The sequence below is a fragment of the Carcharodon carcharias genome (genome assembly GCF_017639515.1).
Source record: "Carcharodon carcharias isolate sCarCar2 chromosome 33 unlocalized genomic scaffold, sCarCar2.pri SUPER_33_unloc_1, whole genome shotgun sequence".
Taxonomy (NCBI): domain Eukaryota; kingdom Metazoa; phylum Chordata; class Chondrichthyes; order Lamniformes; family Lamnidae; genus Carcharodon; species Carcharodon carcharias.
Genome location: NW_024470690.1, coordinates 735,562 through 749,442, shown reverse-complemented (window position 1 = coordinate 749,442; position 13,881 = coordinate 735,562). Strand labels below are relative to the sequence as shown.

At 47.2% G+C, this 13,881-nt stretch overlaps 1 protein-coding gene across 4 annotated transcripts in view; it reads left to right on the top strand.

Moving 5' to 3' along the window:
• The window catches only part of neurl4 (neuralized E3 ubiquitin protein ligase 4), a 250,673-nt gene that overhangs the window by 226,350 nt on the left and 10,442 nt on the right, over positions 1–13,881 (top strand). For all 4 annotated transcript variants that reach the window (XM_041181342.1, XM_041181341.1, XM_041181340.1 and 1 more), the window contains exons 23-26: positions 8,728–8,821; positions 9,567–9,674; positions 11,350–11,494; positions 11,928–12,040. In XM_041181342.1, coding sequence (XP_041037276.1) covers positions 8,728–8,821; positions 9,567–9,674; positions 11,350–11,494; positions 11,928–12,040 — 460 coding nt within the window. The remainder of the gene's footprint in view (positions 1–8,727; positions 8,822–9,566; positions 9,675–11,349; positions 11,495–11,927; positions 12,041–13,881) is intronic.

The window sequence follows — 13,881 nt, the reverse complement described above, 5'->3', positions numbered from 1 at the left end:
CAATCATGGCTGACCTCCACATTCCTGCCCACTTCCCATATCCCTTGATACCCTTTGGGACCAAAAACCTGTCTATCCCAACCTTAAATGTATTCAAAGATGGAGCATCCACAATCCTGTGGGCTAGAGAATTCCAAAGATTTGCAACCCTTTGAGTGAAGAAATTTCTCCATCTCAGTCCTAAATGATCAGCCCCTTATCCTGAGATTGTGCTCCTGATTCCCCAGATGGGGGGGAAATAACCTCCTGCTGTTTACCCTGTCAAGCCCCTTCAGAATCGTGTATGTTTCAATGAGATTACCTCTCATTTTTCTATAATGCAGAGTTTACAGGCCCAATTTCACACAATCACAGTGCAGAAGAGGCCCTTCGAGTCTGAACTGACACATGAGAAACACCTGACCTACCTACCTAATCCCATTTAACAGCACTTGGCCCATAGCCTTGAATGTTATGATGTGCCAAGTGCTCATCCAGGTACTTTTTAAAGGATGTGAGGCAACTCGCCTCCACCACCCTCCCAGGCAGCGCATTCCAGACCTTCACCACCCTCTGGGTAAAAAAGTTTTTCCTCACATCCCCCCTAAACCTCCTGCCCCTCACCTTGAACTTATGCCCCCTCGTGACTGACCCTTCAACTAAGGGGAACAGCTGCCCCCTATCCACCCTGTCCATGCCCCTCATAATCTTGTACACCTCGATCAGGTCACCCCTCAGTCTTCTCTGCTCCAACGAAAACAACCCAAGTCTATCCAACCTCTCTTCATAACTTAAATGTTTCATCCCAGGCAACATCCTGGTGAATCTCCTCTGCAACCCCTCCAGTGCAATCACATCCTTCCTATAATGTGGCGACCAGAACTGCGCACAGTACTCCAGCTGTGGCCTCACCAAGGTTCTATACAAATCCAACATGACCTCCCTACTTTTGTAATCTATGCCTCGATTGATAAAGGCAAGTGTCCCATATGCCTTTTTCACCACCCCACTAATATGCCCCTCTGCCTTCAGAGATCTATGGACACACACGCCAAGGTACCTTTGTTCCTCAGAACTTCCTAGTGTCATGCCGTTCATTGAATACTTCCTTGTCAAATTACTCCTTCCAGAGTGTATCACCTCACACTTTTCAGGATTAAATTCCATCTGCCACTTATCTGCCCATTTGACCATCCTGTCTATATTTTCTTGTAGCCCAAGACACTCACCCTCACTGTTAACCACCCGGCCAATCTTTGTGTTATCCGCAAACTTACTAATCCTACCCCCCACATAGTCATCTATGTCGTTTATATAAATGATGAATAATAGGGGACCCAGCACAGATCCCTGTGGTACGCCACTGGACACTGGCTTGCAGTCACTAAAGCATCCTTCTGTCATCACCCTACAATTAAGCCAATTTTGAATCCACGTTATCAAATTACCCTGTATCCCATGTGCATTTTACTCAGTCCCACATCATAGGACAATCTTTTTCTCAGGGACAAATCTGGTGCGCCTTCGCTCTACCACCTCTAATGCAAGCAAATCCTTCCTCAAGTATGGAGACTAAACTGCACCTCCTGTTCCCTGAAGCCCTGTACAAATGTAACAAGCCTTCCTTATTCTTGTACTTCAATCTCTCAGCAATAAAGGCTAACATGTCGTCGCCTTCCTAATTGCTTGCTGTACCTGAATGCTAACTTTGTGTTCCTTGTACAAGTACACCCCAGTCTCTCTGAATATCAACATTTGGAAGTTGCACACTTTTTATCAAAAAAAGTGAAGAAACTCTCACTTCCCCACATTATACTCATTTCCCACCTTGTTTCTCACTCACTAACACATTTGCAGCATCTCTGCCTCCTCCTCACAGCTTGCATTCCTGCCTAGCTTTGTATCGTAAGCAAACTCTGAGGCATTACTCTTTGTCTAAGTCAGTAATGTAGATTGTTAATAGCTGAGGCCCCAGCACTGACCCTTGCAGCACTCCACCAGTCACAGCCTGCCAACTTCAGATTGTTAAACATCTGCTGGCTTCCCTTTATCTACCCTACTAGTTAGATCCTCAAAAAACTACAATAAATTTGTCAAACATGGTTTCCCTTTTGGAAAACCATGTGGACTCTGTCTGATTGTACAATGATTTTCTAAGTGCATTGGGAAGACTTCCTTAATAATAGATTCCAGCCATTTCCCCACTCTCTAGTTCTGCTATTTATCATATTGCTCATTGCACCTCTGGCAGTGTGTTCCAGCACATGTTTCAACTGGACCTACTTCTCCGCTGCCTCATCAGTGTACCTCAGACCCCAGTCCTGTAACATTTCTGTCTCCACCTTCACTGCGATCTGAGAGCCCCTAAATAAAAAGAAACTCAGACTTGCATTGAGATAGTATCTTTCATCTCAGCACTTCCCAAGATGCTTCACAGCTCATGATCTTCCTTTCATTGTAAGGTTAGAAACGGGGATGTCCAGGTCCAAATGCAGCAAGACCTGGACAATATCCAGGCTTGGGCTGACAAGTGGCAAGTAACATTCGTACCACACAAGTGCCAGGCAATGACCATCTCCAACAAGAGAGAATCTAGCCATTGCCCCTTGACATTCAATGGCATTACCATCACTGAATCCCCCACTATCAGCATCCTGGGGTTACCATTGACCAGAAATTGAACTGGATGTCATATAAATACTGTGGCTGCAAGAGCAGGTCGGAGGCTGGGAATCCTGTAACTCACCTGACTCTCCAAAGCCTGTCCACCATCTATAAGGCACAAGTCAGGAGTGTGATGGAATACTCCCCACTTGCCTGGATGAGTGCAGCTCCCACAACACTCAAGAAGCTCAACTCCATCCAGGACAAAGCAGCCCCGTTTGATTGGCACCATATCCACAAACATTCACTCACTGCATCACCGATGCACAGTAGCAGCAGTGTGTACCATCTATAAGATGCACTGCAGGAATTCACCAAGGCTCCTTCGACAGCATCTACCAAACCCACGACCACTACCATCTAGAAGGACGAGGGCAGCAGACACATGGGAACACCACCACCTGGAAGTTCCCCTCCAAGTCACTCACCATCCTGACTTGGAAATATATCACCGTTCCTTCACTGTCGCTGGGTCAAAATCCTGGAACTCCCTCCCTAACAGCACTGTGGGTGTACCTACACCAGATGGACTGCAGCGGTTCAAGAAGGCAGCTCACCCCCACCTTCTCAAGGGCAATTAGAGATGGGCAATAAATGCTGGCCCAGCCAGTGAAGCCCACATCCCATAAATGAATAAAAAGTACTTTGTGAAATGCAGTTACTGTTATATTGTAAGAAAGCAATAGCCAGCTTGTATACAGCAAGATCCCACAAGACTGCAGGAATATAAAGGGGAGCAAGCGTTGCTGCAGCTGTTCAAAGCCCTGGCTGGAAAGCGTCTGCAATACTGTGTACAACTATGGGCACTACAGCCAAGAATGGATATATCAGCCTTGGAGATTCAGTAAAATGTTACCAGGGCTCCGAGGACTAGATGGTGGGCAGAGATTGTGAGAACCAGCAGTGTGATAATGCTGGGTGATTGTGATTTTGGTGTGATGTTGATTGGTGGATAAACCTTGGCCCAGGACACTGGGGGGGAACTCCCTTGCTCGTCTTTGTAACGATACCACGGGACCTTGGACATCTGATTGAGAGAGCAGTCGCTAGCCTGGTTTTAATGTCTGTCTTTAAAGACAGTGCAGCTCTTGCTCTGTCCTCGCACTAGGAGCGCTCACCTCTCTGAAGCGGGATTTGACCCCATTGAGCCACAAATGACACAATAGAGGAAATCAAACTGGAGCCTCTCAAATTTTCCCCCCACTGCACTGTCTCGGAAGGTGTTGTGACTTGGAAACGTTGTAGTATTATAGTCAGGGCACACTTCAGAGCTCAGGTTAAGGCACATTGTTGGGGCGCTGTTGGAGCTTTGCTCATAGGAACGTGAGAGAAGGCCATTCAGCCCCTTGAATCTATTCCTCCATTTAGTGAGATCATGGTTAATCTGTGCCTCAATTCCAACCCCTGCTTTGACTCCATGTCCTTTAATCCCCTTGCCTAGCAAAAATCTGTCAATCACAGATTTATAATTATTCATTGGGCTCACATATACTGCTTTTTGTGGAAGAGCGCTTCAGTTTAAGCAGCGATTCTTAGCTCCTCGCCTGAATAGCCTGCCTCTGAATTTAAGGTTATGTCCCTTTGTTGTGTGTTCCTTCACCAGCAGGAAAGGTTTCTCTCTCTATACCCCATCAATTTCTTTCAAAATCTTAAAACCTCAATAAATTCACCCTTAACCTTCTATACTCCAGGCATTCCAAACCTGGTTTACCTCATCTCTTCCCATCATCTAGTGAATCTTTGCTACATTCCTTCCAAGGCTGATATATCCATTCTCGGGTGTAATGCTCACAGCTGCACACAGTATTGCAGACATTGTCCAATCAGGGCTTTGAACATCTGCAGCAAGACTTGCTCCCCTTTATATTCTCACAGTCTAGTTTTAAAATTAACATGCTGTGTTGAATTTATTTTTGGACCCGACTGTTAGGTTTTACTGATCTGTGTATATGGACCCCTTAATCTCTGTGCACCCTCACTAGTCCTAGCTCTTATCCTAAACCATGCTCAGATTTATCCTGTTTTGGTCAGTAGCAGCATGGATACGAAATGGGCTGAGTGACTACAAATGGAGTGTAGTGGTGAATGTTTGTTTTGCAGATTAGAGGAAGGTATATAGTGGGGGGGTGGGGGGGGAGGGAGAGGGGCAGCTAATAGGATCCCTGCTTTGCTTGATCTATGTTAGTGACTGAGATTTGAATATAGTGCAGGAGCAGAGAGACCTGGGGGTAGAACCATAGAAAATTTACAATGCAGAGAGGCCATTCAGCCCATCGTGTCTCCGCCAGCCAAAAAAAGAAGCTAGCTGCTCATTTTAATCCCACTTTGCAGCCCTGGTCCGTAGCCTTGCAGATTGCAGCACTTCAGATGCAGATCCAGCTACCGTTTAAATGAAACAAAAACAAAAATAGCTGGAAAAACTCAGCAGGTCTGACAGCATCTGCAGAGAGGGGAGAGGAACACAGTTAACGCTTCGAGCCGGTATGATTCTTCGTCAGAACTAAGGAAAAAAATAAATAAAAAGTACTTTGTGAAAAGCAGTTACTGTTATATTTGTAAGAAAGCAATAGCCAGCTTGGCTGGCAATAACAGCAAGATCCCACAAGTTTTATAACTAGACTGCAGGAATGTAAAGGGGGCAGTCAGACCTGCTGAGTTTTTTCAGCTGTTTTTGTTGCTGTTTCAGATTTCCAGCATCTGCAGTATTTTGCTTTTACCTTACCGTTTAAATGAGTTGTGTTTCAGCCTCAACCACCGATTCAGGCAGTGAATTCCAGACCCACCAGCCACTAATGTTTTTCCTTGTGTCCCCTCTAATCCTTCTACCAATCCCCTTAAATCTGTGCTCCCTGGTAATTATCCCCTCAGCTATGGGAAACAGCTCTTTCCTGTCTACCCCATCTAGGCCCCTCATAATTTTGCACACCTCAGTGAGGTCACCCCTCAGCCTCCTATTCTAAGGAAAACAACCCTAGCCCATCTGATCTCTCCTCATAGCTGCAATTTTCCAGCCCTGACAACATTCTTGTAAATCTCCTCTGCACTCTTTCCAGAGCAGTTATGTCCTTCCTGTAATGTGGTGACCAGAACTGTACACACAATTCCAGCTGTGGACTAATCAGCATTTTATACAGTTCCATCTTTACATCCCTGCTTTTGGATTCAATACATCGTCCAATAAAGGAAAGCATTCAATATGCTCTCTTGACCACCTTGTCCATCTGTCCGGCCACCTTCAGGGAGCTGTGGACATGCACTCCAAGGTCTCTCACTTCCTCAACCCCTCTCAATATCCTCCTGTTTATTTACTATTCCCTTCCTTTCCTTGCCCTCCCCATATTCATTGCCTCGCACTTTTTGGATTTAATTCCATTTGCCACTTTTCTGCCCACTCAGCCAAACCATTGATATCTTTCTGGAGTCCACAGTTATCCACTTCACTATCAGCCACAGGGCCAATTTTTGTGTCATCTGCAAATTTCCCCATCACATTTGTGCACCAGTCATTAAGGTAGCAGAGTATGTTGGGAAAGCAGTTAATAGGGTTACTGGGAAGGCAGTGGAGTGGGACCAAGCTGACCTGCTCTTGCAGAGATCTGGCACAGACTTGATGGGCTGACTGGCCTCCTCCTATGCTGAAGCTATGCTTGATTCTGTGAAAATAGATGATCTTATACATCTGCATTGAGATGCATCTGCCGCAGTTTCATGCATTCAATTGATCTATCAAAGCCTCTGTCTATGTTATTAACTGTACCACCAGTCTTTGTGTTAGTGATGAACTCGAATAGATGGTTCTCAGTTGTGTTATTTAAGTCATTAATGAATAGATAGGATAATTGGAGCCCCACTGCAGATCCTTAGCAGTGACCTACAACAGCGCTATGAATGGTACATACAGTCCATGGACTGCAGCGGTTCAAGAAGGCGGCTCACCACCACCTCCTCGAGGGCAACTAGGGATGGGCAGTAAATGTTGGCTTAGCCAGGGACACCCACATCCCATGAAATAACTAAAAAAAACACCACCAGTCACCAACTTCCAATATGAATTTATACCCATTGACCCCAGGAGGGAGGGAGAGAGAAAATGGAGAACTACAGACCTGTTAATTTGACATCAGTAGTAGGGAAAATGTTAGAATCCATTATGAAGGATGTGATAACTAGACACTTAGAAAATATTGCTATGACTGGACAGAGTCAACATGGACTTAAAGGGAAATTGTGTCTGACAAATCTGTTGGAGTTTTTTTGAGGATGTTGCTTGCCGCACAGATAAAGGAGAACCAGCAGTTGTGGTACATTTGGATTTTCAGAAGGCTTTTGATAAGGGCCCACACAGGAAGTTAGTAAACAAAATTAAAGCACATGGGATTGGGAGAAATATACTGTTTTGGATTGAGAATTGGTTAACAGACAGAAAACACAGATGGGTCATTCTCAGGATGACAGGCAGTTACGAGGGGTACCACAAGGATCAGTGCTGGGGCCACAGCTGTTCACAATCTAGATAAGTGATTTGGATGTGGGGACCAAATGTAATATTTCCAGATTTGCTGATGAGAGAAAACTAGGTGGGAATGTGAGTTGGGAAGAGGATGCAAGAAGGCTTCAAGTGGACTTGGAGAGGCTGAGTGTGCAAGAACATGGCAGATGGAGTAAAATGGGAATAAATGTGTACTTATCCACTTTGGTAGAAAAAACAGCAATGCAGAATACTTCTGAATTGTGAGAGGTTGGGAAGTGTTGATCTCCAAAGGGACCTGGGTGTCCTTGTTCGTGAGTCACTAACATGCAGGTGCAGCAAGCAATTAGGAAAGCCAGTGGTATGTTGGCCTTTGTTGAGAGGGGATTCGAGTGCAGGAGTAAAGATGTCTTGCTGCAATTGTACAGAGCCTTGTTGAAGCCACACCTGGAGTGTTGTGTACAGATTTGGTCTCCTTATCTAAGGAAGGATATACTTGCCATAGAGAGAGTGCAGCGGAGATTCACCAGACTCATCCCTGGGATGGCGGGATTGTCTTAAGCGGAGTGATTGCGGAAACTGGGCTTGTATTCCCTGCAGTTTTGAAGAATGAGAGATGATCTCATTGAAACTTACAGAATTCTTGCAGAGCCTGACAGGGTAGAAACAACAACAATGATTCCCCTGGCTGGTGAGTCTAGAACCAGGGGACATAGTCTCAGGATAAGGGGTAGACTACTTAAGACAGATGAGGAGGAATCTCTTCACTCAAAAACAGAATTACCTGGAAAAACTCAGCAGGTCTGGCAGCATCGGCGGAGAAGAAAAGAGTTGACGTTTCGAGTCCTCATGACCCTTCAACAGAACAAAAAGATTCACCCCCCTTGAGTGAAGAGATTCCTCCTCATCTGTCTTAAGTAGTCTACCTGTTATCCTGGGACTATATCGCCTGGTTCTAGACTCACCAGCCAGGGGAATCATCGTTGCTGTTTCTACCCTGTCAGGCTCTGCAAGAATTCTGTAAGTTTCAATGAGATCATCTCTCATTCTTCAAAACTGCAGAGAATACAAGCCCAGTTTCCGCAATCACTCCGCTTAAGATAATCCCGCCATCCCAGGAATCAGTCTGGTGAATCTCCGCTGCACTCCCTCTATGGCAAGTATATCCCTCCTTAGATAAGGAGACCAAAACTGTACACAATTTGTTGTTGCCTTCCTCTGATCAATTCACATCTCTCTGTGCTTAGTTGCTCTGTCCTTAATTGTAGATTCCAAAAACTTCCCCACTACAGCTATGAGACTAAATGGTCTAATAGTTCATGGATTTTTTCTCTCACTTTTCTTAAATAATGGGATTACACTTGCAATTTTACAACCAAATGGAACAATACCTAAAGCGAAAACATTTTGGAAGACGTTGGTTATATTGCCTGCAATTTCCTCACACACTCTGTATCTAACTAGCGAATGGCCTCCTTTTGTGCTATAATGATTCTCTGACTTTTGGTTTTGGTTGGCATTTCTGACAAAGTAAAAGTGCCAGTCCCTTCCTGACTGACCTTGCTTTGAGTTCCAATCCGGAAGCCTCAAGACTAATGCACCTTCATGTCTGGCAGGTTACCATAGTGACGAATGACATCATGGCCATAGGAGGCGATGGTGGCCATTTACGTTGCCAAGGTGATGTGGAAAAAGCAGATGTGGTTGATGGTAAGTGAATGCAGCCCAGATGTGCTTGGTTTCAGATGATCTTTCAATGTGGGTGGCAGGAGAGGAGCCTTTCAGCATCCTGAAGCTTTCATTTATGCCTGAACTGGCTGCACAAACCATTATTTCTCTGGTACCTCAACTATTAGCCACATCCATGCCAGAGCAGCAGGAAGAAAGTCTTTCATTTACATTGCGCATTTCTTGGCCTTAGGACATCCCAAAATGCTTTACAGCCAATAAGATACCAGTCATTGCAATGTAGGAAATGGGGGAGCCAATTTGTACATAGCAAGCTCCCACAGACATGAACATGGTAATAATGAGCACCTCATCTATTTTTAGGTGGTGTTACTTGAGGGATAGCTATTGGCCAGAGCCCTGGGGATAACTCCCCTCTGCTTCTCTTCAAAGTAGTGGTCACCCACCTGAGAGGGCAAATGGGACCTCAGTTTAACGTCTCATTTGAAATGACAGAACCTCCAACAGTACAGTGCTCCTTCAGCACTGCTCTTGGACTGTCAAACTAGGTTTGAGTGTTCGGTAACTGGAGTGAGATGTGAACCCACTACCCCCTGCCTCTGCTTCGAGAGTGCTGCAACCCATTGAGCCGTGGCTGACAGTCGCACTGAACTGACTGCTGAGGAAAGTCTCCCAGCTCAACCCGTGTGCTCCAGGCATCCACCAGGCCTCTCATTGCTGCTTCCCAGTGTTTAACCCACTGAGCTCTCTGCTGTTCATTCCTCAGGTATCAAGGAGAACTTGTGCTGGACACCACCTCCTGAAGCGAATCCCATGAAAACCTGTGAATATCAGGCACTTTGTGCCAGGTTTAAAGAGCTACTTCCACTGCCAGGTGAGGAGATTCTTTTTAATGTATTGGGCCAAGCACTTTGTGGAGGACAGAGGGGATGTTCAGGTGAATCAGGGCATTGTGAACAATCAGCACCTTGGGTTTTAATAGCTGGTGGATTGTTGGGACATTGTTAGACTGAGAGAGTGACAGCGGTCTGCAGTTTTCAGGTTCTGGGAATGAACAGGTTAGGAGACAGTGGGGCAATTCTAAAGAGAGTGCAAGGATCACAGAGACCTGGGGTTCATCTTTGAAGGGCATATTGAGAGAGTGGTTAGCAAAGCATACGGGCATCAAATACAAAAGTAGAGAAGTTATGTTGAACCTTTATAAAGTTTGGGGTTAGGCCCCAACTAGAGTACTGTGTCCAGTTCTGGTCACTGCACTTTAGGGACGATGTGAGGCTCCTTGAGAGGGTGCGGAGGAGATTTACCAGAATGGATCCAAGGGTGAGGGATTTTAGCTCCAAGGTTAGGGTTGGGGAAGCTGGGGTTGTTCTCTTTGGAGCAAAGGAGGTTGAGGGGAGATTTGATCGAGGTGTACGAGATGATGACAGGGTTAGATAAGGTAGACAAAGAAAAGCTGTTCCCACTGGCTGATGGTACAAGGACTCAGGGACACAGATTTAAGGTTTTGGGCACTGTGGGGATGTGAGGAAGAGCTTTTTTACGCAGCGAGTGGTGATGACCTGGAACTGCTGCCCCCGAGGGTGGTGGAAGCAGAGACGATGAATGATTTCAAAAGGGGAATTGGACGGGGGCTTGAGGGAAATAAACTTGCCAGGATACAGGGATAGAACAGGGGAATGGGACTGACTAGATTAGTGTACAGAGAGCCAGCATGGACTTGATGGGCTGAATGGCTTCTTCTATGCTGCAATAAATCTATGCCAATGACCAGAAAATCTGTTTTTGTGATGTTGATTCAGGAGTAAGTATTGATCAGGACATTGGGGTAAACTCCCATCTGACCTCCAGCATCTGCAATCTTTGGATGGGAGAACTTCACACTCCCGCTGTCCTTTGAGCAGGAGCAAGCCTCTCCTGATTTCACTCCTAATCTGCCTAGCTCTGTGCCCTTTGTTTTGGATTCCCAGCAGAGTAAATAATTCCTCTCTATGTATACTATCAAATTCCAATATCATTTTAAAATCCTTAGTGGATGGTGGACAATTCCGAGACACTGGATGGGGTTGAGAGGTGGTGGTGAGATAGATCTGTCTGTCGTCAGCAGACATCTGGAACCTGGTTTGTTCTGAAATGATATCACCAAGGGGCAGCATGTAGAAATATGAGGGGATCGCAAGGATAGATCATTGGGGGACACCAGAGCAGCAAGAGAAGCATTTGCAAGTGATCCTCTGGCTGCCATTGGAGTATAAGATGGAAGCAGGCGAGTGCAGTCCTAGTCAGCTGGGATTTCCCAGTGACCCCTGCCAAATGTTGGGGTTAGGTGTGGATGGGTTTGAGATTGGCCGCCATGGTTGACTTGCCATGAAACACTCAGTGTCAAGATCTGTGCAACAACGGGAGACTGAGGTGGGCTACCATGGTGTCCGCAAGGCAGCAGCTTTAGGAACTGCAGGGGAGAGTGTTAATCAGTAACAGGGGTGGGGGGGGGGAAGTGCGAGGAGTTTGCCTATCACGGTGACTGGTATGGTTCTCACTTTGCATTACAGACGGTTACTTCGACGATGAACTGAAATGCAACCTGTGCTACTGTGAGTCCTGCCACAAGCTGCGTGGCGATGAAGCTTACTACAAGCGGGGTGACCCGCCAAAGGACTACGCCCTCCCGTTTGGATGGTGCAGGTTCGCACTCAGGTAAGTGATCAAGGTCAGGGGGCAAGGGTCACAGTGCTGGTCAATCTCAACACACTTGGCAACAGCACACCAGGGGTGGGAGGGGAGTTAATTGATTTGAAGGCCAAAGGAGCCTTTATTTAGTCGGAGAGGAGGGGTCTGCATTGCCCTCTATGGGTGATGTTGTGATCGAGTGTCATGCACGGGGTATTAGATGGATCATGGGATGCTCTGGTCACAGGGTAATTAATGTCTGTTCCCCCCCGCCAGCCTCCAGATGATGACCTTTATTTGGTTGCTTTTAACGCTGGGGGCTTGTGGTCATAGCCCTTGTGTCTTTTGGTGGCCGTAAAGCACTTTTGGGGAAACCTGTGGGTGTGAAATTCACCGTGTCAATGTAATATCAGTATTCCTCCTGTCCGCTGTCTGAAACGTCAACTGTTGGGTCCTGCAGGCTGAATCCCCGCTGTGAAATCGCGAACGTCTACAAAAAGTGGCACACAGCATACCATGGAACGTGTGTGGGGTCACTGCGAAGAACCTTGGATCATGGGGAGCTGGTATCAGGTATGTGAAGGGGAGCAAATTGAGGGGTATTGCAAGTTTCACCCATTCCCATGCAGCCACTTTCAGAAAGGCAGCCGGCCCAACTTGTCCTCTTCCACCTGGTGGTGAACACGTTGGGTTACTCTCGCTCCTCTACTGAGGACACTGGATGGTCCGTTTGAAATGAGCCACCCCCATCACTGGAATTGCAGCTCACCTATCTCCACACTGTGCTAAAGGTCCAGTCCAATTCCCACAGCCGTGTGCTGATGGCTGGGTGGGATACATCCACGCCCACTGGATGCCAAGCCGGAATTAAAGAACGAGCTCCTGCCCCCACTCACTGGGATTGGTCCCAAACGGGATTTTGAACCCTCTGGCTTCTGGTTCAGAGCTCCCGCTGTAGGTCAGACAAAGCAAAGCTCCCTCTGTGCTGATCAGGAAAGCTCTTTCCAGATAGAGTGTAGGTGGAGGGTCGGGCAAGCTCTTTCCAGATAGAGTGTAGGTGGAGGGTCAGGCAAGCTCTTTCCAGATAGAGTGTAGGTGGAGGGTCAGGCAAGCTCTTTCCAGATAGAGTGTAGGTGGAGGGTCAGGCAAGCTCTTTCCAGATAGACTGTAGGTGGAGGGTCAGGCAAGCTCTTTCCAGATAGAGTATAGGTGGAGGGTCAGGCAAGCTCTTTCCAGATAGGGTATAGGTGGAGGGTCGGGCAAGCTCTTTCCAGATAGAGTGTAGGTGGAGGGTCGGGCAAGCTCTTTCCAGATAGAGTGTAGGTGGAGGGTCAGGCAAGCTCTTTCCAGATAGAGTGTAGGTGGAGGGTCAGGCAAGCTCTTTCCAGATAGAGTGTAGGTGGAGGATCAGGCAAGCTCTTTCCAGATAGAGTGTAGGTGGAGGGTCAAGCAAGCTCTTTCCAGATAGAGTGCAGGTGGAGGGTCAGGCAAGCTCTTTCCAGATAGAGTGTAGGTGGAGGGTCAGGCAAGCTCTTTCCAGATAGAGTGTAGGTGGAGGGTCGGGCAAGCTCTTTCCAGATAGAGTGTAGGTGGAGGGTCAGGCAAGCTCTTTCCAGATAGAGTGTAGGTGGAGGGTCGGGCAAGCTCTTTCCAGATAGAGTGTAGGTGGAGGGTCGGGCAAGCTCTTTCCAGATAGAGTGTAGGTGGAGGGTCGGGCAAGCTCTTTCCAGATAGAGTGTAGGTGGAGGGTCAGGCAAGCTCTTTCCAGATAGAGTGCAGTTGGAGGGTCAGGCAAGCTCTTTCCAGATAGAGTGTAGGTGGAGGGTCAGGCAAGCTCTTTCCAGATAGAGTGTAGGTGGAGGGTCAGGCAAGCTCTTTCCAGATAGAGTGTAGGTGGAGGGTCAGGCAAGCTCTTTCCAGATAGAGTGTAGGTGGAGGGTCGGGCAAGCTCTTTCCAGATAGAGTGTAGGTGGAGGGTCGGGCAAGCTCTTTCCAGATAGAGTGTAGGTGGAGGGTCGGGCAAGCTCTTTCCAGATAGAGTGTAGGTGGAGGGTCAGGCAAGCTCTTTCCAGATAGAGTGCAGTTGGAGGGTCAGGCAAGCTCTTTCCAGATAGAGTGTAGGTGGAGAGTCAGGCAAGCTCTTTCCAGATAGAGTGTAGGTGGAGGGTCAGGCAAGCTCTTTCCAGATAGAGTGTAGGTGGAGGGTCAGGCAAGCTCTTTCCAGATAGAGTGTAGGTGGAGGGTCGGGCAAGCTCTTTCCAGATAGAGTGTAGGTGGAGGGTCAGGCAAGCTCTTTCCAGATAGAGTGTAGGTGGAGGGTCGGGCAAGCTCTTTCCAGATAGAGTGTAGGTGGAGGGTCGGGCAAGCTCTTTCCAGATAGAGTGTAGGTGGAGGGTCGGGCAAGCTCTTTCCAG